This window comes from Carex rostrata, chromosome 24 (genome assembly GCF_964058835.1).
Source record: "Carex rostrata chromosome 24, lpCarRost1.2, whole genome shotgun sequence".
Taxonomy (NCBI): domain Eukaryota; kingdom Viridiplantae; phylum Streptophyta; class Magnoliopsida; order Poales; family Cyperaceae; genus Carex; species Carex rostrata.
Window position 1 is genome coordinate 5581074 of NC_135941.1, and position 25376 is coordinate 5606449.

The following is a 25376-nucleotide window of genomic DNA, read 5'->3' on the forward strand; positions in this document are numbered from 1 at the left end:
GAACCATCAAGCTATGTAAAATCAAGCTTTTTAGTTAGATTTCGAAATTATCGGGCCAACATTTTGATTGGTTAAACATATATAAAATGAATCCATTAATCCAAGTTTGGGTACAGTTTTTTTTCCCATTGAATTTAGATAAATGATTATAATTGCTTTAATGAAGCCACAGAACCTCTGTAGCATGGAGTTCATATAATTTGCAGATCGATCTCGATCTCGATTTCATTTCAAGCCGGCTACCACCTGCCAAGGAGTTGAATACTATTTCAGTTTCACACTTTCACTTGTTTAGTAATTATTTAAGTAACAAATTAAACCCACATTAGAGCAAATGGGGCCTTGTCATTGTACCGTGCATCAACCCATACAAGCCTCGACCGTACAGTCATGTCGAACAGATCCAGCGTTATAAAGAAGACTATTATATGCACATAACTATGCATTATTGATATTGTACCAGTTCCTGGAAGGTAGCTAGGGAAATTCCGAAATGGTACAGCCATAATGCATGACGCCAATCTTCGACATAATCATACAAGTAACACTATATATTTCATGAAAGAGGAGAGCCAGCTAATAAATGCAATCAGAAGAATGTTAATTTTGACCATTTGTTGAATTTTATTTGTTTACACTATTTTGTGGACTCAATACTCAATACAGCACAAACTAACGATTGACTTGGAATTTTCATTTATTGCAATGAAAAGTTTTTATTTTCTACTCAGGGCTGTCAATTTTTCTTTGTTTTTTTTTTTACTTTTTATATATCTTTCAAGAACATATGAATTGACTCCAAGAGTACTATACTGAGGGCATTTTTTCTAATTTTGAGGGCTAAGAGAATTTTTTTTTCAAAATACCGATTTTGTCCTTCCACCCTCTCTCTTTCTAATTCAATTAATAAGAACTAATCAAGGAAATAAAGAAAAGTTCCCTTTTCTTCCCAAGTGATTGATGCATGGAATAGATTCCACTTCCTTCTTCATACATATTCTTATTATTTCTGTTGCCATGATGTCTTATTGATAATGCCAATTGCTAGCTGATGGTGCTGCTGAAACACGATGAAAAGTGCAAGTGTGGATGCTTTGAAAAACCCGTACCAGTAATCGGATCCAGGACCTTTACAGCAATGTAGAAGTTTTTCCATTTAGTAAGAGGTGTTGCGCCTTATACCAGAAGGTGTACCGCAAAAAACCCATTCCAGTATCCCTAAGAACCAGTAGTTGAAATAGCTCTGTACCAGAAATTGTACCAGCCATGAGCCAGAGGCTAGCCTCTTACCAGAAAGTGTACCAGCCATATACCAGAAGTTGTACCAGCCATCCGTAAACCTTAAATAACACTCCCTCCAAGCAAAACCAAAAGACTACACAGCTTCCCAGCTATGTTTATCCTTGTCCCCTTTTAACCAAAAATACATAGCCCATATTACAAAAAGAAGAAAATACAAAAAAAATGATGTGCTAAATTACGCAATCCTCAATTCATGCACCCTCCTTGCACAGGTCACATGAGAATATCAATAAGCCAATATAAAAATAAATTATACAAATGAAGTATGTATATACATTATACAGTCATCAGAACTGTCCCTATGCTATTGGTCACTCTGAAAAGTTATTTCCCTTGGAGTTTCACAAAATGTGCTCCCAAATATTCCATAAAGAAACACAAGACAAATTGAATACATATCACTACTCTTATAACTTAGTTAGCACCAATCTGTTATAAGTCTAAGCACATTTTATACCATATGAAATATGGGGCCTTTGCATTAGAAAACTAATTATCAGCTTTTAGCTATATAAGGGGGAGACATGAGATTTTCGCTTGAGAAACTGCAATATGAGCTTACGATTAAATAAACTTTAATTATGGTCTTAAAAACTTGGAATTCAAATATATGATTTCAGAAGTAGAAAATGAAATTTCAGCTTTGAGCTTCGATGTAAGTATTAAGATCAGGAATATTTTTCCAGCACATCGAAATCTATTTGGATTTTGTGCGGCATAAGACTCATATAAAATGGTATGAAGTACATAAACGAATAAGTTTATTTTGAAAAGAATGATAGTTTTTTTTTTTGGAAGACATTCACACATGAGTTTTACTCTTTTGAATAGAAAATTAGCAAGACATTCACACATGAGTTTTACTCTTTTCATAGATAAACAAATATATCTAATCCTTACAAATGTCTCATGGAGTTCATGTATTAAGTCTGATGGGTTTCGGATAGGTAATAGTGCAACAATTCAATTCAGTTCATCAGTTTGTTCACTATCCGAAAACCAAAATCAATGTATAAATTAAATTCCAAGATTAATATAGAGTTTACCACCAGACGCACAACAGAGAATTCAGATCCTAGTAGTAGTATTCTTCTATTTTCAATCTCGTGTCGGGTCCATTATAATCAAGCACAATCAATCGCTCCTAAGGAGACAAAAAATTATAGTAACTGCCTACCTTTAATGCTAGTCTTCGATTCCAATTTCGCTGTCCTATTATAACTTTTTCTCTCTCTTTTTTTTTTGAAACCTTGGCAGTTGGTAACGGCTGTCAAGTATAATTCCAACTCTCTCTCTCTCTTCATCTTTCAAGTGATGTATAGCCAAATGATAACATTATCAACTCATTAAACTATAGCTCACAGCTAGAGCAGAATTTAAAAATTAATTTCTAAATCAAATCGATAAAGAAAAAATATTAATATATAAACAACCTTATTACTTTTTCTATTAACCAAATACTTATATATATATGCGATAGTAACTAAAATAAAACAAATTGTAATTAACTATGAGATGAAGTAAGAAACTAATTCTTACAATTTTATAATTTGGGTTAAATATGAAACTTTTAGGAAATTACATTACATAAATAATACCAATATACCATACATATATACATGTCTGATTTGAAAAATAAAATGCGGGATAATCATTTAATCCCCCATACTTCAAATTAAATCTGAGATCATGACCCTTTTCCAGTGGTGGAGCCACATGAGGCAGGGGGAGACACTTACCTATCTTTGGCCCAAAATAATTTTAAAATTTGTTTTTTTCTGTCATATTTTTGAAGAAAAAAAATACATAAATATGTTTGTCTTTGAAATAATTACAAAATTATGCCCTATTCTGAAAATTTGGCCCCACTCTATCGTAGTTCCTACATAGCTTCGTCCCTGCCCTTCTCTCATGCTTCGAAAAAAAAATTACTTAGAATTAAGAAAAAAAAACATATGTACAGTAATAATATCTTGGTACTAACAAAACCCATTAGACTTAGTTTTGCAACCTAACTCTTCTGAAAAAAATAATATCCATACAAGTAGTTTTGGCAGAAGACACCAATGGGTCTGATGACCTGCACTAGCCAGTAAGGATGAGTGGTTTGTGCAGAAGTATATATGGTACATTTATTAGATATTCTTTATGATTGTTGTCGAATATTTTTCGAGTAATAAAAATATAGCTCAAATTGTGTAAAAGTATGGTACAGTATTAATTGTTTAAGTATGAATGCATGGTTTGTGTAAAAGTATGGTAAATTAGAAATTAAAGACTGCTACATTTAAAAATTAACGGAGCAGCTCCGTTATAGGAGCCAGATCCAACACTTCTCCACGGATCCTAACGCCAATCGAACAGTCCATAATTTTGGAGCACAAATTGTTGGTGCATTTGAACCCTGCATTTTGGTCTAATTTAAAATTAATTTATTTGGACATTCATCAACAAGACATTAAAAAATAATTATTGAGTTTTTCAAATAGTTTGTAAATGGTTTTCCGGTGGATGATATATAGATGAGGTGCAAGCGAGAATTAATCAGGGTTTCCTAATTAGTGAATACGCTAAAATAAATGAATGTATGTATTTGAAGGAATTAAAGAACCAATTTAATCAAGTTAAATCCAACAAATCTAAAGAGATCGATCATATATGGTGCTCAACTGCTCATGCTTTATTTTGGTGATGATGTGGTGCTGACATGGCACTCTAGCCAGGGACCATGTCCTATCATGGAACATCATCGTTTAGTTGAAGAGGGAACATATATCATTTCTCCCCCTTAAAAGTTCCAATGTTTTTGATTTAGATTTTGTATATAACATATATATGTTCCATCTAAACTATTTACTAGCTAGGTGGCATGATCACTGACTAGAGTGACATGTCAGCGTCATATAATTATATATATATATCATCACCAAAACATATAGCATGATCATATGTAAGCGTTAAATTTGTTGGATTTAATTTGTTTTTTGTATATAGAGATTAAGTGGTAATTCTTTCCATGAAAATACGCCGGATAAAGATCCTACAATCAACATTCCATTCGCGCACACATTGATCAATTGGGAAATCCTAATTCTCATACTTCATATATCATCCGCCGCAATCGTAGATCCAAAACTCTAATTTCCTTGGATTTAATTTGGTTTTTATTTTGTATATAGAGATTAAGTGGTTCTTTCCATCAACGTCGGATAAAGATCCTACGTACAATCGGTATTCCTTTTGTGCGTATTGATCAATAGGAAAACCTAATTCTCATACCTCATTCTCATCCACCGCAATCGTAGACCCAAAACCCTAATTTCTTTGACATATTTAAGAGCTACAATCCCTTTTTCCCCTCATATCTATCTTCTGCCGCAGCCCTCTGGGCTTTCGGTCCACTTCCTCATCTCTCTATATTTTCTTTTTCCCTACCAATTAACTTGATGCAACAGATTCCTACCAGCATGGAGCCTCCAAATTTTAACGACAGCTTCCAATGGCTCTTGCTACTACAAATTTGGCAGGCAGTTTCTCCATGGATTTATCACTTGCAGGTTAGAGGAATGGGAGGTATAGGAAATAAACCAGCTATGAGGAGATGGATATGACAAAAGCTCTAAAGAAAGAATTATCAATGGAACTTTTATTATGTATTCCAGAGAGCAAAACCTCCCCTTATATTACAGAAGGTACAAAACCAAATAGGAAACACTGAATTCTCCAGCTAATTACCAATCAATACTATTTCCTAAATATACACAGAATCATATCTAAATATACAGCTAATGATACATTAGAGGCATGATATTCTCCTTTCCTTGTTGGCACGTGATTCTCTAAGGCAGAATAGTCCATAGGCAATATGGAGCAGTACAATATTCCTGACATCCCCCCTCAAATTGATGGTGGTAATGATACTAACATCAATTTGCTAACTAGAAAATCATGTCGACTGGCAGGAAGTGCTTTTGTAAAAATATCTGCTGTTTGAAGATTCGAGGATACATGAGGAAGCGTGATCAGCTCCCTGTCAACTGCATCTTTGATAAAAAGGAAGAGATTAGCAGATGTTGGTACTGCCCCTCTTGCCTTTGCCGGTCATGCTTACGTGATGAGCATGATGAGCTGACTGTGCTTTGTGATGGGTGTGATGATGCATACCACATTTATTGCATGAGTCCATCACATGATTCAATACCAGAGGGGATTTGGTATTGTGAGAATTGTAAAACTAGTGAGGGGCCAACACAAAATTCTATTCACTACTGGAAGCTGTAGAATTATCAAGTCAGGAAGAGAACTACAACAGGCTTGCTGGTGGACACATGGATTTGATATTTAGTGCAATGGAAATTCTAAATAATGATCAACAGAAATCATCTCAAGGTCATAGAAGCTAAAGAAGCAAATTATAGGATAGTTTAGAAGGTATGTTTAGTTCTTATTTTTGTTGTAAGATTGTTGTAACTTGTATCGAAATCAATGCAAATGTACATGTAACCTTTTGTTATGATTTAAGAAAAATGATTTTTGAATTTATCTCATAATTTGTTATTGTAAACTAAATCTAGCATTGCATTACATTCAATTTGATAAGATTAATTGGTTGGATTTGCTTGAATTTCCATCACTATCATAGCTTCAAATTGAATCAAGTGATTGGTTACTTGTAAATGGAATTGAAACAATGACAGTGTGCAATTAATAACTTATTCTGTTTGTGCAGAATTTTGTTTTGCTAGTGATAAGTGAAATTGAACATATATACATTATTCCTTTTTTTTTTTTTTTTTTTTCCGTGATACTTAAACCTCTGTTTCGATAGATTATTTTTTATTTCAATATTTATAAAAGCCTGTTTAAAAAAAATATGTAGCAATAAGTCATATTTGAAAGAAGTACAAATAAAAACATTTTATATTAACTAATCATAACATAGAAAAAGTTATAATAAAAAAATTGAAACTTACGAAACTTACAATATATCCATTCATTTCTATAATAATATTACTCTTAATAGTTATATTTAACGATAGATTATTTTTTATTTCAATATTTATAAAAGCCTGTTTAAAAAAAAATGTAGCAATAAGTCATATTTGAAAGAAGTACAAATAAGAACATTTTATATTAACTAATCATAACATAGAAGAAGTTATAAAAAAAATTGAAACTTACAATACATCCATTCATTTCTATAATAATATTACTCTTAATAGTTATATTTAATTATGAACAAATTTTCTCAATTAGAAAAATAATGTACAAAGGTTGAGTTGAGTCGGGTTTTACTTTGTACTTTTTTTTTTTGTTTTCTTTTGGTATTGTCAATAGTTGATTATTTTACTTTTGTACATGATCAATATACAATAAATTAAAAGGCGAATCAAGTATGCTAGTAATTTTTTAAGTTTTCTTTTCCAACAATAAAAAAAAAATCATTTATCCTGCCACCGAATTACCTAGCATTTATAAAGGGGCTTGCTACATTTCATTCATTAAATCAAAGAGTACAAGATATAGTGAGGTATATAGTTTACAAGAATATATATATATATATATATATAAGAACGAAAAATAATTATAAGCAAAAGTGAAACGACAAAATAATTAAAATAAACATGTTATATTAGAGCAATGAATTAAAATATATTATTAAACCGCAGCATACCCTATCAATCCACAATCACCCAAAGCCCTGAGACCCCAAACCCTAAACCCTTACTCATAACTGAATCCATAACAAACATAAATATGAATTTCTATTCCCCTTTGAATGGAAGATAAGATAAACAGATATACCAATTTCTTTCAGTATCAGATATTCAATTGTGAACTCTTTGAGCACAAATGTGGGTCATGGTGCAAGAAAGAGATACAAAAATCTGAGCTTTCAATTTCTTTTATTACATATGTTGAAGTAAAAACCAAAACATAAATGTGATAAGAAATTAATAAGTAGAACAATAATTAGATGCAAAGATTTTACTCATAGCAATTATCATGCATCAGTGAAGCAGTTTGTTCTGCCCCATACAGATCTGATTTTGTGTCTCAACATTTATTTTAATGGTATCTTTTTCTAATATCTCTATTTCACAATGGTCGCTCAAGTCATTTCCGAGATTCTGTTAAAAAAATTGAGCGAAAAGTAATATCAGCCTCTAAAAAAGAATCAAAATTAAAGCATAACGAATTTTGTTCAGCGAAGCAGGGAATAAGTTGATCATGAAAAAGGTAATTTTCTTGACTTACTATACTATCGGTTGATTTACTTTATTATGTAGAAATTATGTTAGATTAAATCATATGATCATTTGAAAATTCACAAGCGCGTACATTGTCAACTTATGAATAACCACAAACTAATTAGGTATAAACTTCCTCAGAACCTAAGTTGTGAATTATAGTTTGCTTACCAGAATATATGAAGAGTATTACCTCAATAACCATTGTCAAACCGCTCAGAATCATTTGTTTCCTAAGTCCTCCATGCAAAAAGTTGGAATCAATTAATGGTGCCACCGAACAATTTCTAGCAAAAGGTGATACACAAAGCTAGTAGGACTTGCTAAGATCTAGTAGCTTCATACTGATTGATGCGACAAGAGAAGCAAGTACATGAACTTTTTTTGTAAAGGGGTGAAATAGAGTGATGGGGAAAAAGTCTATTGGATTTGCAATTTAAAATGTGATCGATGGTTTAGTGTTTGGTACGTTGCTTTTATCATATAATGGAAGCAAACTAAGGTTGCTCTTTCGAGCGGCCCTTTGGAGAGATCTTCCTCTATGGCACATTGGATTGAGATTGCGTGGTGAAGATTGCATTACATGCATTAAAAAAACAGGACATCTGGAGCAGTACATTAGAGATCAAACCGTAATTGATGCTGCCTTGCCGAATAAAGCAAATAGTAACTAATGGTAATTTATGTTCCATTTCGAACATATGATCTCAAACCAATCTCATCAACTCTTGATAACGAGCTTACAAGAATCATGGCATTGATAAGATAGTTGATTATGAAATCAACATGGTGAAATTGTAATCAGGGGCATTTGATGAACACTACTGGAGACAATACCAAGTACCAACAAATTCTTAGAAGTTCATACTGGTAAGATTGAAAAAACTAATTTAGATGAAATATCTAAAATAAGCACAATCCAATATACAGATTAATGAACACATAAGGAAAAAAATCAAGTTAAGTTAGTTCAGTTTTCTACCATATTGATCTTCTACATAACAAGCATAGTATAAATTTATCCTCAAAAGTATATTGTGATCTCGAAGAATAATTTCGGTCACCATATAAATTATCCTCAAAAATACATTGTGTTTGATTAAATTTACCTTATTATGTGGTACATTTTTTTCTGATATAGAAATACCTGTTCAATCCAGTATACTGTTATTTCAATTTCAATCCAGTACATATCACTTGGCTGAGCTTATATAACTCTGAAAAATGTAATGATGGTTAATCTTTACTTGGCGACCCCTGTCTATCATCGCAATTGTGAAAAAGTACGTAAACTGAAGTTTACTTTTATGCTAGTGAGAAATGATTCCTTACATGCAAAATATACATGGAGATGGCCTGAATGAATCCCGAATAACGTCATAGGGCATTGATTGCATTTTAAATAAGACAGTAAAAAATCATCCCCTATTTAAAGCCGTGTATTTGACACGAATAACAGATATACCCTAATCTCATCTATCGCCGCCACCGCCACCGCCGCACATGACCAAAACCTAATTGGCATCGCAAAATGTAGTATCGATTGATCAGCCATCTCCTATTTGTTTATTCATCCCCATACCTTCATTTCCCACCGGCATGCCTTTTCAATTCGACCAAAATAGGTCTGTCTCATCACAATGTTGACTACATGCAGTGCTATTACAACGACTTATGTTGGAAATTGCCAAATCCTCCTTTAACTGATTATCATTCGGCATGGGTGGCTTAGGAAAAAGATGATGCTGATACTTCCTCATAAGGTAATAAACAAGTTTGTGTATTGGTTAATATTTAATTATTTATTGAATTTGTTTGTTACTCAGGATTCAGGAAGGAAATCAACAACAAAGGAACTGATTATCAAAATAAGCTTTGTTTGAAGTAGAGAAATTGGCATCAACTTGTTCTTAATTATCTATAATGGAAATTAAATACTTATACTGAGGAAAATTAAACAGTCTCAATTCTAGGAAAGGCACTAATTATTTATTGCGAGAGTACCAGTAGGTAAAATTTTTTCATTTCTTGATAGTCTTATGTTTTGGGGCTTAAAGAAATGAGTTCTAATTAGGGGAACAAGTAGAGCAAAACAATTTAACGGTAACATTGGCATAGGCAGGGAATTTAGTAGGTTTTGTTATACCGTGCAAGTTTGCAACAGTACCAGTTGTCAGCAATTCGTTTTCAGAATTAAATTCTTTCAATAAAAAAAGCTGAGAAGAGAATACTTTCTAGTTCTTATACATGTTTTAAGGGGCAGTATTTCTATATGGGCTGTAATTGGGCCTAGACCCAGTAATGAAAGCTTGAATATGGAAGAGAGGAAAACAAAATAAGTGGAAAGCCTTGTGACAACAAAAACAATATAAAAAGGTCATGAAATAAAAAAAAAAAAAATATATATATATATATATTATACTAATTTGTTGAAATTCTGGCATGCCACGTCGGGTTCTTAACCTCTGTAGGTCTTCGAACCCAAATCGTCTACAATTCATATATAGTTCACTGCACGAATGGATAGAACGATTCAGACAAACTAAACAAAGTAGTGACAAAATAAATAAAAGCATAAACTTACTTGTTGAAATTTGCACACGTCATCCCTTGATCTCTCAGCTAAAATTATATGCATTTTTACTGCATAGTGGGTAAATTTTGCAACCATGACCAATTGACAGAAACTATTCCATATACAATAACCCCAAAAATATACACCTAAACCCAATCTGATATGACTTGACAGGACTATGAATTTTGTGCGCTCCTCACAATTTTAATATGAATTATGAAATGATGGATTCAACAACAACTTTATGTTACAGTTTGAAATGTGTTTTTTGTAAGATGCTGCTAAATTATCTCCCAAACCAGAAGAAATTTTACATAATGTTAGGACTAATTTAACAATTCTAGTATAATTGTTAACCAAACCAGAAGAAATTTATATTTTACTGACAGATATCAGACCCAATCGGACCTGACCCGTGCCAATTATATTCCTATTTGGTTGATTGCAAATTAGTAAACCTGAGTTGAATGGATGCATGCATTGATCAGTAATCTGGCCAAATACGACAGCAAAGGTGGAAATAATAAAATGGAAAGCATTGAAGGCATTGAAGAGCAACACACCTCGGTACAAGAAGGCCGTTTCGATGCGTGTCCTTATATCGGTACCGTGTCAGTCTCTCCTTTTTCTTGCTTTCTCTCCTTTTGTCTCTCTTCTCTGAAATCCCAATTCCGATTGCATTTTGCTTAGATTAAAGGACATCTATATCTCTTCCTCTCTTTTCCACTTTCTCCTTGTTCTCTTCCTCTCATTGCCTTCTGTGCACCTTTCGGTACCAATTGAGGATACAGGACGAAGAATATTTTTCATCATTTATTTTTCAATTTTAACCATAATATTATCAAGTTTAGATCTTTCCATCTTCCTCCTCTTTTCCTGGACCTAAAATTTGAGTTTTGTATACTTAAGAGCCTCTTAATTCCACAAGTTACTGGTTACTTTGTGGGAAAATAACTAGGTAGATAGAACAGAAAGAGGGGAAAATTAGGGTTTTGGTTGACAATGTTAGTTGAGGAAACGAATGTTAATGGTGATATGTTAGATGAGAAGCTGATCACATACAAAAGGAGAAGGGTTTACAATGAAAATCCTAATCCACAAGAGTTGGTAAAGTTGTTTATTCAAATTTTTATCTTTTGAACTTATATTCCATGGATGTTCAGTTGCTAACAGTAATTGGTAGGATTTTAGATAGGTTCATATCATGGCTTGCAATTTGAGGCTGTTTCTAACCATTGCTGGTTCTTGTGCTCGTAGACCAGAAACCCTTTCTTACCTGTTGCTGTTGCATAAAATCCAATCAAGACCAAAGAAACCAAAAATGCCCAAAGAAAAGGAAAAATTACTGATCTGTAGTAAGTCTGTCTGGTACTGCACTGTGATCTAAAGTAGCATCTTTCCTAAAAAAATCAAGAATTTATTTCTTGAGTTCTGGTACCATATAAATTGGGACTAATTCTATACGACTAGGGTTTTCAGTGTAACTCTTTTTTTTCTTGTTGAACTCATAGATGATTTGAATTTATCTTATAATTAACACAGGGCTCTAGTTATACAAAGCGAAAAAGGAAGACTAAAGAGAAGGACATTGGCTGGCACCATGGCGAAATGCTGAATGGCATAAAGCAGCACTGGCGTTGCAACTACTGTGGCATGACGTGCCATGGAGGTGGGGTCACTCGATTGAAGCTGCACCTAGTGGGTCACAAGGACGTCCGCAAGTGCCCAAATGTACCAGATCAGGTTGCGGAGGAGATAACAAAGCATCTGTTCCTTAAGGAGAGAGAGACGCCTCTTTTAAATCTGAACTGGAATGGAAAGAAGCGGAGAAAAGCAATTAACCGGGCCAGACCTGCTCGTCAGGTTGAGGAGGGAGATGTTGACGAGATAGACTCCAGTGCGTCAGAATCTGAGGTAAGACCCCAATTTTTGTAGGTTATTTGAGTATGCATTGGTAATTAGGATGCACTACTCGATCCTGAAATCAGCCCCAATAATAGACTGGAACCTAGTTTGAACACATGAGAAACCATGAAGAACAGAAAAGGCTCTTTTTAGATACATTGACAGGTACTGGTGCTGTACCTATCTTTTGTAGTTGGTCAAAGTCAGTTTTTGCTTGCTTAATAAAGCCTCCAGACCTTGCTGATATCCTCATGGAGTTAACAAAATCCAATACAGATCAAAATTATAGAATATTTAACTTGTTTATCTTTTATGGACATGATGCAGAAGGATCTACAGGACGATATGCAACGCTGCAGCTTGAGTTGCATGGAAGAGAGGCATGAAAATACTAACAATGAGGTACTCTTTTGATATGGGGATGTTTTCCATTGGTTAAGGTACTGCTATGGCTAATAGCATCCAACTGGTATAATTCTGATATGGTTCACACCAGTATTCCTAGTACTTGTGCTCGTGTTTCACCTGGATATCTCTATTTGGCACAGCTAGTTGGGGAAAAAAGTGAAAAAGGAACTCTTTAAACAAATAATATACTGTTAAATATATCATATTCTCAAATAACACCTGACATAGTTGCATATCCATTATTCATCACCTGACATTGTCATATTTGTAACATGTACCCAATCACAACTCTTTAATTTGCCCTTGTGACATTCTTTTTTCCCTCGAGAAAGCACAAATCAAGCTAAAAATCATACATATGAACTTATAGATTGGTTCCTCAATTCACATGAACTCCTTACCAATAAATTGATTAAGCTAGTGATGACATGACAATATTTAGATCTATTTGGTGGTAGCTGATTAATTTTTGTAGTTGCAAAAGAACGCATAAACCAGAATGTTAACTCCTTTTATCGTACTAGGTACAAAAGAATCCAGATGAAATCATGCATTATTGTGACAAAGGATATAAGGCAGATGTGTTTACTGGCACAAACGGCGAGACTGAAAGGCATGCTCAGGTTGGGAATCACGCAGAAGGCTCCAAAAGTGGAGATCACTGGAAAAGCTGGAAACATATGTTGGAAAGAGTGCTTCCATTGCCTGATGGTAATGGGATCGAAAACAGTACTGATTCTGTTGGGGTCCAGGGCTGTATTCTTGAAGCACTCTCTCTACCTCGAGCTCATGACAATGACACTTCACAGGTACATATAAAATTTTCACGACAAATGTATTGAAGCTAGAGAAGTATCTAAAACTGAAAGACAATTTTCAAGCATATTTGTGGATAATATTAATAAGTCTCAGGTTGGAGTTAGATTTTGTAGATTCTGTTCTACCTTAAGAAGAGAATTTATTCACAGCCAGCTCCTAAGGTTCTTCATTTTGCAGAGAGACAGCATATCCAAAAGTAATAGAAATTGTACCGAATCTCAGTAATCACCATAATGTCACTGGAATGGTATGCACCTGGGGTACTCTCGGTCACAAATTTATGGTTATATAGGTAAAATGTTCAAATTAGTATAATAATGAATGTGTCCTATCAGAACAAAATGCAATATCCTAATACTGAGTATGGGTTGATTCATACCATACTTTCCAGCCACTTCATACCAACTGGCAAGTGAGACCGCATAGATCCTAATCAAACCTCTGTACAATCCCAGTTTAATCGCATATCAGTTCAGACCCTGTAATATTGAATTCATACCAATTGAGTATGGGTTGATCATATCATATTTTGTAGCCTCTTTAGATCAATATCCAGTGTTAGTGGATACTCATTTCAAGCTGACGAATTGAATTTTCCACATTTTGGCAATTATGTTAATACTTTTTCATTAATTTTCTATCATGTAGGTTGGTGTGAGAGAAAATGTCATGAAGTGCCAGAATGCCCTTGTCAGTATATTAAATTCCGACAAATTTGCCCTTTTGTGTGATTTACTTCATAATAATTTTCGGGGTGAAAAATCAGCTGAGATGAACTACTTTGATTTCGGTGAAATTGATGCTAAGATGAAAAATGGAGTTTATGAGAAGGCACCTCAGCTATTCAGTACTGATATAACAAAGGTATGCATTGTACTGAGTTAATTGCTTTTGATATTTTATGTCTGCAAGAACCTGATCTTTTTCAAAGACATTGTTTCTATATGTTCATTTGTTTTACTTTTGGTGATAGTTATGGAAAAACTTTGAAAATGTTGGCCAAGAAATGGTGCGCCTGGCTGCCAATCTTTCAAGCATTTCAAGAGCTAACATTGAAAATAAGGTATTTTATTTATTTGCACTCAAAAACCTATGACTGGTATGTTTTGCTTGATTACAGTATAGACCCAAGCCCGGCCCTGACCCAGGGCAGCCAGGGCAACGGCCCCGGGCCCCAAAATCCAATGGGGCCCCAAAATCCAATGGGGCCCCAAAAAAAATTGTATATGTTAAAAATCATAGAATGAAAAACCGGATCAAACTGGCTTAATCAAGCGATTCTTCACCGATTCTTGACGTTTGGAGCCGGTTTGGAGCCGGTTTGGAGATGATTCTCATGATTTGAAGCAATTTTTTAGGAGAAGTGAAGTGTTACGACTTACCACCCACGTCCGATTTGGGGGAGAAATTTGCAATTTTGACTGGGTTAAAATGCTGATTGGAGAAGAAGGGTTCTCGGACTGTTCGGTCAAGTGCGGGGTAGAAAAACATTAGAAAGAATGACGCTGTAGGTGGGCCCAAATTATTAATATGCGACCTACATCGCAGTACTAGAGAAATCAATACATAAGAAATGGAGACAATCCATGCTATATTTGAAGAGGTCGCTAGTCAACTAAGACGAAATGAAGACAAGCTTACTATCTCGTTAATTTTTATTAAAAAAATGAAGACAATCCATGCGGTGAAGTTTGTCATTTTTATTAAAATTGGTTTGAAATTAATTTTAACTTATTGAACACTAAAAGAAAAATAATAATTTCAGCAATAATGTCTCATATTAATTAATTATTTATTTTACCTAATTTTTCTATTATTTTAGTGAAAAACAAGTTTCTGCTAATAAAATATGAGTTTCCGATCCGATTTGGCCGATTAGAGATTTGCTTGTTGAGAATGGTCTTATTAGAAATTCTAATATTAATTATTCTAAAGATAAATACAATAAGAGTTCTCCACATATTATTTTGGTAAAAAAAATAGTTCAAAAAATGTCCAAAATTTGCTCCTGCCCTGGGCTCCAAAATCTTCAGGACCGGCCCTGTATAAACCTTTTCTCTGTATTTTTTTCAATGGAGGAACAGTGATGGGTATTTTAGGAAAATATTTATAATAAAATGCAGAAGGTTGGGTTATTGAAGGATTCTTTCGTTAATATGGATATTTGTGGTAGTTAACTGTTCTGCGTGTTCTCTGTGTGCCTTTGTGCATGTACATTCTGATGGATGTTTCCATGAAGTACTTTATTTTCTAAGGGCATAAATGAAAATTTGAGCCTTATGCATCATTAATCTTTCTGCATGAACTCTTTATGTAAATAGCATTTCATATTAAAATGACTATTCTTCTCTTTCTGATTTTTGAGTGAATGTTGCAGGTGGGAATTCATGTATCGGACTCGGATGAATCATTTGACCCATATCAAGCTCGCTTTTGCAATCACTGCCGGTATGAGATAACCAACAACTGGGGCCTTGTCAGCTGCAAAGGCTGTGACATATCATACCACACATCATGCATCAACCCCTTAATCCATGCCACAACTGAATCATGGTATTGTTCAGCTTGTATTGGCAAAAAACCTGACATGCCCATTGTTACCGGTATAGATGATACCGACTCTGAAAAGGACGGCAATTCCGAAACGGTTCCCTGCATCACGTCAGTGTATAGGCTGTGCAAAATCTGTGGGACCCGTGCAGATGGAGAGAGAGAATTTCTGGTCTGCAGCCACCCTGAGTGCCCTTACAAGTACTATCACATGGCATGTTTGAAAAAAAGCCGAGTTGGTATTAGAATGCAAGAAAACAACACCTGCTGGTTTTGCCCCTCTTGTCTATGCCGAGTTTGCCGGCGTAATAAAGATGATCCTTTACTCGTTTTGTGTGATGGATGTGATGGGGCATATCACATTTATTGTATGGACCCGCCTTGTGACTCGGTACCAACAGGGAAGTGGTACTGTGGTAAGTGTAGCACAAAGAGGAGAAGAAAGAGAGGGAAGAGAGATAACAACATGCTGGGTCTGGGCTCAAGGCGGTTCAACAAGAATGGGGTTGTGCCAAATTCTCAAGTCAAGGAAGGCATTAAAATTGAATATAAGAAAGAGGAGCAACAATCCATGGATTTGCTCATGACTGCAATCGACACTGTAAGTGCTCAAGATAAGCTGCCTAACTAAGGCTGTAAATAGTAAAGCTTCTATTGAAGAAAAAAAACAACAACTAACTATAGTAGAGGAGATAGATACCTGTTGCCCTGTTGGTGTAGAGAGGTTGGCTGAAATAGAACCTTTTGTTGTTAGTGAAAAATGAATTGTCTTTGAATATTTTGAGTTTGGATGAAAAAGGGATAATTAGGAGTCTTTCTTTGGAAGTAAAAAATGCAGCAGTTATACTTCTTATTCTCTTTTGATTCTCTGAAGAGCTTCTAAGCCTCTATAATTTAGAAAGATGAACTCTTTAAATCGATTATTTTAGAATCTCCAAAACATGACAAAAAGGAAAAAAAATTGAAGATCTCATCAGTTAATAAAACAATTAATGCTTCGAGTATAAGGATAATATATTAGAGTCCATATAACTCTAGCTACAAAATAATTAATCCGGTTGTAATTTTGTTGCTCATATTTTTTGGTACCTTTGTTTTTATTCCAAGTAATAGAATAAGTGGGGTTATGTTACATTTAATCAAAGTAAATGTAAGTCCACGATTGACATTGAATTATTTACCGTATTTAATTCAATTAATATTTCTAATATACTATATTGTTCAAACCGAAGTTAGTTGTGAAATCTAGAGGCGTCAATCAATGAGATACAACAGATCAAATCAATATAATTTTATTATTTTTATACAGATCAAACTCGATCCGAAACAAAACAAGTTAAGAATACACAATAGACAGGTACAAATTTGAAGTATGAAAAAAAGATGAATCATGCATTTAGCTACATAAATTTCATAATAAAAGAATGATGAACTCTATATAAAATAACATTGGACGAGAAATTATTTATTTTTCTAAATCTATTGTTAGAAACTCTCATGACTTGAATTAATTTGTTACTTGCTACACATTAATAACAAAAGAGAGCAAAATCTGAGTGATTTGAGTCCAAATATCACTTGCTGAACAAATTTTCTTTGCCAGCCACTTCCCTAACATTTGGGTCCACTGTCAGACGATCATAACAAACACGGGTCCAGTTGGGTCTAACTTGTGTTTGATCTGAGACGGTAAAACAATCTCTTCAAGAGAAAAGAAAAATTATCATTATCTTAATTAAATCAAATGCATTACTTCGAATGTGGCAAGCCAATTTGCTGGTAGGACTGCTTTCACTATTAGACAAAGCTGCGACGTACAGAGAGATTTAAGTATCAAAATAGTTATGTATAAATTTACCCGATTTTTTTTTAATATCCAAAATTAAATATAAATTAACAGATCTGGCCAGCTTGGCTGGATATTTTTAAAAGTGTCCAGACCGGCCAAACTTTGGCCGGCCGAATATTTAATCGGACCGGTCAAAGTTTCGGCAGTCTGAATTTTATTTTATTTTTTGCTTTCATTGACTATAAAAAGACTATTTTCTGCTTTCATTGACTAAACGGTCGGATACGGATCGGATAGTGGTCTTACCGTATCCATATCCGTTATAATTTTTCAAATACGAATACAGATAGTCTCGGATATGGATACGGGTCGGATATTAAATGTTACAGATATGGATCGGATGTCAAATGGATACGAATATTTTTCATAATTAGCTTGCTGTTTACAAAAAATATATTATATTATTACAATATTAGTCACTAATTATGTCATAACGTTATATTTTTCGTCAAAATATATATATATCTATATATATTTTAATAAATTATAGGTACAATATGCAATTTAATAAATCAATTTAAGAATATATAGCACATTTGTTGCGGTTTAAAAGTGTAAACAGTCGGATACGAATACATATCAGATAATTTAGGTAATTTTTCGGATCCGGATGAAATCGGATAACATCTGATCCGTTTACACCCCTATTCACAACTCACTCAAACCCAACAGAAGAGAGAAAAAAGAAGAGAAAGAGGAAGAGGAGAGGTAATTTTGGAGGCGGAAAAGATTGTATGTTTTTGCAAATTAGTCAAATAGACGTAAAAGATTATTGTACGAACAAAAAACGTTTAAGTTCATACTTGGATTGTCAAAACAGCTGAAGCACAGGTCTTCCACAATTGTATGTTTTTGCAAATTAGTCAAATAAACGTAAAAGATTATTGTATGAACAACACACGCCCTATACTGGTATCTCTGCGATCTGAGAGTTGCTAATCCTATTCTAGTGCTGATCTCTAGGTCGGACTCACAGCACCCTAACTGAGCAAGTACTCTGTCGAGTACTTTGTAAGGCTCAGTAGCATTACGATCAATGATAAGTCCTAATTACTAATATTAGAAAAGGGTCAAGTTCACTTGTCGGTCCTTCTCTAACCTTTGGTAATAACAATAATCAAGATTACCCCACTATTAGTGATGAAATGCGACATTCGTCTGCTAAACCACTTCCCAATAGGTTTCTTGACTGTGGTTCGGATACAAGCGGTCAACGGGTCAATCTATTCTACTTGTACCTAAGATAACTTATGTTCTTCGGATATTGGTTAACCCCAATTAGGTATGGGTGGATTGTACACTCGACGCATACGAGGTCACTTTAAGCACACAATAAATAAGATCATAAGGCATAAAATCTCAGTAAGAATTCAGATCATAGTGCAAAGATAATATAAATGAACAACTAGATTAAACTCATAAGAATTCAAGATTACATGTCTTCACTATAGAATAGGGTTGCTTAGCCGCTCATAGCAGGTTCAACAACAAAAGAAACAAAGTAGATAAAGAGGGAGAGCAATAGAAAGAGATGGAGGAAGAACACCTATGCTGCCCCTTATCTCATGCACGCCGTCTTCACGCCTTGTTTCTTCCTTCTCTTCTAGTTGAGACTTTGCTATTCCTTAGTGATTTTCGTTTGCATAGCCTCCACTAGAGTGAAACCCTAGTTCTAAGTGCTCTCAGATATGTATTATATTCTGTGATATGTCCAGAGTGAGAGCCCCCTTTCTTCCCAGGCGTCTATTAGCTTAAATAGGCCTTGATTGGGAAGTTAGATTTGTAACTGCTGTTTTGACAATTTCTACGTGCGGATGCCGGAATAGCATGCGGTTTGGCTAAGATCCGTATGGGTGGCATAACCGTCTGCAATAGCGTCTCGGGAATAGCATGCTGTTGAGTTGAGATCCGTGCGGCAGCGCTTCTGGATAGCATGCGGATGACGACATCCGTGCGCCAGAGGCTGAGGTGTCAGAATTGCGTGTTTTAAGCCTGTTTTTGCTCCAAAATCATTGAAAATATGTAATTCTCTAAAATCAAGTGAAATAACGAAAATGAATCTGATTCTCTAAAAAATAAGCAATTGTAACTCGATAAACGACCAAAAGATATGCTAAGTGATAGGGAACACTCCAATTGAAGGTGTTTGGAGCACTCGAGTAGTGTCTCAATATGGAAAGATAATAGATAATTTACAACCCTAATACAACACTCCAATTGAAAGTGTTTGGAGCACTCTAGTACTGTCTCCAAATGGGAAGATAATAACGCATTTACAAACCTAATACCACACTCCAATTGAAGGTGTTTGGAGCACTCTAGTTGTGTCTCTAGTTAGCAAGATACTAAGGCATTTACATCCCCAATATAACACTTCAATTGAAGGTGTTTGGAGCACTCTAATGGTGTCTCCAAATGGCAAGATAATAGGGAACTTACAACCCTAATGCAACACTCCAATTGAAGGTGTTCGAAGCACTCTAGTAGTGTCTCCAAATGGCAAAATAATTGGGTATTTACAACTCTTGTCTCCGCATGTGAAGATAATAGCGCATTTACAACCCAAATACCACACTCCAATTCAAGATGTTTGGAGCACTCTAGTAATGTCTCCAAATGACAAGCTAATAGGGCATTTACAACCCTAATATAACACACCAATTCAAGGTGTTTGGAGAACTCTAGTAGTGTCTCTATATGGCAAGATAATAAGGCATTTACAAACCGAAGTACAACACTCGCATTTAAGGTGTTTGGACAATTCTAGCAGTGTCTCTATATGGCAAGATAATAGGGCATTTACAACCCTAATATAACACTCCCATTGAAAGTGTTTGGAGCACCATAGTAGTGTGTCCAGATGGCAAGATAATAGGGTATTTAAAACTCAAATAAAACACCCCAATTGAAGGTGTCTGGGGCACTCCAGTTGTGTCTCTAGATAGCAAGATTATGGGGCATTTACAACCCTAATACAACCCTCCAATTGAATGTGTTTGGAGCACTCTAGTAGTGTCTCCAGATGGCAAGATAATAGGGTATTTACAACCCTAATACAATACTCCAATAAAGGTTGTTTGGAGCATTCTTGTAGTGTATCTAGATGACAAGATAATAGGGCATTTATAACCCTAATATAACACTCCAATTGAAGGTATTTGGAGCAATCCAGTAATGTCTCCAGATGACAAGATAATAGGGCATTTACAACCCTAATACAACACTCCCATTGAAAGTGTTTGGAGCACCATAGTAGTGTGTCCAGATGGCAAGATAATAGGGCATTTAAAACCCAAATAAAACACCCCAATTGAAGGTGTCTGGGGCACTCCAGTTGTGTCTCTAGATAGCAAGATTATGGGGCATTTACAACCCTAATACAACCCTCCAATTGAATGTGTTTGGAGCACTCTAGTAGTGTCTCCAGATGACAAGATAATAGGGTATTTACAACCCTAATACAACACTTTAATAGAAGGTATTTGGGGCACTCCAGTAGTGTCTCCATATGGCAAGAAAATAAGCATTTGCAACCCTAATACAACACTCCAATTGAAGGTGTTTGGAGCACTCTAGTAATGTCTCCAAATAGCAACATAATTGGGCATTTACAACTCTTGTCTCCGCATGGCAAGATAATAGGGCATTTACAACCCTAATACAACAATCCAATTGTAGGTGTTTGAAGCACTCTATTAATGTCACTATCTGGCATAATAATAGGGCATTTATAACCCTAATACAACACCCCAATTGAATGTGTTTGGAGCACTCTTGTTGTGTTGCTAGAAAGCAAGATAATGAGGCATTTACAACGCTAATAAAACACTCCAATTGAAGGTGTTTGGAGCACTCGAGTAGTGCCTCCAGATGGCACGATAATAGGGTATTTACAACCCTAATACAACCCTCCAATTGAAAAGTGTTTGGGGCACTCCAGTAGTGTCTCCAGATAGCAAGATAATAGGCATTGGCAACCCTAATACAACACTCCAATTGAAGGTGTTTGAAGCACTCTAGTACTGTCTAGATGGGAAGATAATAGAGCATTTACAAACCTAATACAACACTCCAACTGAAGGTGTTTGTAGTACTCTAGTAGTGTCTCCAGATGGTAAGATAATTGGGCATTTACAACCCTAATACAACACTCCAATTGAAGGTGTTTGGAGAACTCTAGTAGTGTCACTATATGGCAAGATAAGCGCATTTACAACCCAAATACAACACTCCAATTGAAGGTGTCTCTAGTTAGCAAGATAATATAGCATTTACAACACCAATATAACACTCCAATTGAAGGTGTTTGGAGCACTCTAGTAGTGTCTCCAGATGGCAAGATAATAGGGCATTTACATCCCTAATACAATACTCAAATAGAAGGTGTTTGGACCACTCTAGTAATGTCTCCAAATGACAATAGAAGAGGGCATTCACAACCCTAATACAAACCTCCAATTGAAGGTGTTTGGTCCACTCTAGTAATGTCTACAGATAGGAAGATAATAGGACATTTACATCCCTAATGCACTCTAATAATGTCTCGAGATGGCAAGAGAAGAGGTCATTTACAACCCTAACACAATACTCCAATTGAAGGTGCTTGGAGCAGTCTCGTAGTGTGTCCAGATGATAAGATAATAGGGCATTTACAACACTAATAAAACACTCTAATTGAAGGTGTTTGGAGCACTCTAGTTGGGTCTCCAGATGACAAAATAATAGGGTATTTACAACCCTAATATAACACTCCAATTGAAGGTGTTTGGGGCACTCCGGTAGTGTCACCATATGGCAAGATAATAGGCATTTGGAACGCTAATACAACACTCTAATTGAAGGTGTTTGGAGCACTCTTGTACTGTCTCCAGATAGTAAGATAATTGGGCATTTACAACCCATACTCCAATTGAAGGTGCTTGGAGAACTCTAGTAGTGTCTCCATGACAAGATAATAGGGCATTTACAACCCTAATACAACACTCCAATCGAAGGTGTTTGCAGCACTCTAGTAGTGTCAATATATGGTAAGATAATAGCACATTTACAACCCAAATACAATACTCCAATTGAAGATGTTTGGAGCACTCAAGTTGTGTCTAAACATGGAAAGATAATACAGAATTTACAACCCTAATATAACACTCCAATTGAAGGTTTTCGGAGCACTCTAGTTATGTCTCCAAAAGAAAAGATAATAGGGCATTTGCAAACCTAATACAACACTCTAATTGAAGGTGTTTGTAGCACTCTAGAAGTGTCTCCAGATGGTAAGATAATTGGGCATTTACAACCCGAATACAACACTCCAATTGAAGGTGTTTGGAGAACTCTAGTAATGACTCCAGATGGCAAGATAATAAGGCACATACAACCCTAATACAACACTCTAATTGAAGGTGTTTGGAGCAATCTAGTAGTGTCTCCAGATAGCAAGATAATTGAGCATTTACAACCCTAATACAACACTCCCATTGTAGGTGTTTGGAGCACCCTAGTAGTGTCTCATGATGACAAGATAATAGTGCATTTAAAACCTAAATAGGACACTCCAATTGAAGGTGTTTGGAGCACTCTAGTTGGGTCTCTAGATGGCAAGATTATGGGACATTTACAACCCTAATACAACCCACCAATTGAAGGTGTTTGGAGCACTCTAGTAGTGTCTCCAGATGACAAAATAATTTGGTATTTACAACCCTAATACAACATTCCAATTGAAGGTGTTTGCGGCACTCCAGTAGTGTCTCCATATGGCAAGATAATAGCCATTTGCAACCCTAATACAACACTCCAATTGAAGGAGTTTCGAGCACTCTTGTATTGTCTCGTGATGGCAAGAGAAGGCATTTACAACCCAAATACAAAAATCCAATTGAAGGTGTTTGGAGCACTCTAGTAGTGCGTCCAGATGACAAAATAATAGGGCATGTCCAACCCTAATAAAACACTCCCATTGAAGGTGTTTGGAGCACTCTTGTAGTGTCTCCAGATGACAAGATAATAGGGCATTTACAACCCTAATACGACACTTTAATTGAATGTCTTTGGTGCGCTCTTGTTGTGTCTCTAGATAGCAAGATAATGGGGCATTTACAACCCAAATACAACACTCCAATTGAAGGTCATTGGAGCACTCGAGTTGTGTCCCCAGATGGCAAGGTAATTGGGTATTTATAACCCTAATACAACACTCCAATTGACGGTATTTGGGGCACTCCAGTGTTGTGTCTCAAGATAAGAAGATAATAGGGCATATTTACAAACCTAATACAACACTCTAATTGAATGTGTTGGTAGCACTCTAGAAGTGTCTCTAGATAATAAGATAATTGAGCATTTACAACCCTAATACAACACTCCAATTAAAGATGTTTGGAGAACTCTAGTAGTGTCTCTAGATGGCAAGATAATAGGGCACTTACAACCCTAATACAACACTCTAATTGTAGGTGTTTGGAGCACTCTAGTAGTGTCTCCAGATAGCAAGATAATTGAGCATTTACAACTCTAATACAACACTCCCATTGAAGGTGTTTGAAGCACCCTAGTAGTTTCTCCTGATGGCAAGATAATAGTGCATTTAAAACCCAAATAAAACACCCCAATTGAAGGTGTTTGGAGCACTCTAATTTGGGTCTCCAGATGGCATAATAATAGGGTATTTACAACCCTAATACAACGTTCCAATTGAAGATGTTTGGAGAACTCTAGTAGTGTCTCCAGATGGCAAGATAATAGGGCACTTACAACCCTAATACAACACTCTAATTGTAGGTGTTTGGAGCACTCTAGTAGTGTCTCCAGATGGCAATATAATAGGGCACTTACAACCCTAATACAACACTCCCATTGAAGGTGTTTGGAGCACCCTAGTAGTTTCTCCTGATGGCAAGATAATAGTGCATTTAAAACCCAAATAAAACACCCCAATTGAAGGTGTTTGGAGCACTCTAATTTGGGTCTCCAGATGGCATAATAATAGGGTATTTACAACCCTAATACAATGTTCCAATTGAAGGTGTTTGGGGCACTCCGGTAGTGTCTCCATATGGCAAGATAATAGGCATTTGCAACACTAATACAACACTCCAATTGAAGGTCTTTGGAGCACTCTTGTACTCTCTCGAGACGGCAAGAGAAGAGGGCATTTACAACCCTAATACAATACTCCAATTGAAGGTGTTCGGAGTACTCTAGTAGTGTGTCCAGATGACAAGATAATAGGGCATTTACAACCCTAATAAAACACTCCCATTGAAGGTGTTTGGAGCACTCTTGTAGTGTCTCCAGATGACAAGCTAATAGGACATTTACAACCCTAATACAACGCCCCAATTGAATGTGTTTGGACCGCTCTTGTTGTGTCTCTAGATAGTAAGATAATGGGGCATTTACAACCCAAATACAACACTCCAATTGAATGTCATTGGAGCACTCGAGTAGTGTGTCCAGATGGCAAGGTAATTTGTTATTTACAACCCTAATACAACACTCCAATTGACGGTATTTGCGGCACTCCAGTTGTGTGTCTCCAAATGACAAGATAATAGGGCATTTACAAACCTAATACAACACATTAATTGAAGGTGTTGGTAGCACTGTAGAAGTGTCTCCAGATAGTAAGATAATTGGGAATTTACAACCCTAATACAACACTCTAGTTGAAGGTGTTTGCCGAACTCTAGTAGTGTCTCAAGATGAGAAGATAATAGGG

At 35.5% G+C, this 25376-nt stretch overlaps 1 protein-coding gene across 1 annotated transcript; it reads left to right on the forward strand.

Annotated features, from left to right (window-relative positions):
* The first annotated feature begins 10745 nt into the window (after window positions 1–10745).
* LOC144575845 (PHD finger protein EHD3-like) lies at window positions 10746–16655 on the forward strand. The gene is made up of 7 exons (XM_078326091.1): window positions 10746–11235; window positions 11671–12042; window positions 12361–12435; window positions 12966–13250; window positions 13909–14124; window positions 14234–14323; window positions 15638–16655. The coding sequence occupies exons 1-7, from the start codon at window positions 11131–11133 to the stop codon at window positions 16439–16441; spliced, it is 1947 nt and encodes a 648-aa protein (XP_078182217.1). The 5' UTR covers window positions 10746–11130; the 3' UTR covers window positions 16442–16655.
* The last annotated feature ends 8721 nt before the right edge of the window (window positions 16656–25376 follow it).

Excerpts from the sequence above, each read along its gene's own strand:
- LOC144575845 (XM_078326091.1), top strand. The coding sequence starts at position 11,131 with ATGTTAGTTGAGGAAACGAATGTTAATGGTGATATGTTAGATGAGAAG. Across the intron at positions 14,125-14,233 it reads TCAGTACTGATATAACAAAG|TTATGGAAAAACTTTGAAAA; the intron begins GTATGCATTGTA and ends TTTTGGTGATAG. Across the intron at positions 14,324-15,637 it reads GAGCTAACATTGAAAATAAG|GTGGGAATTCATGTATCGGA; the intron begins GTATTTTATTTA and ends TGAATGTTGCAG.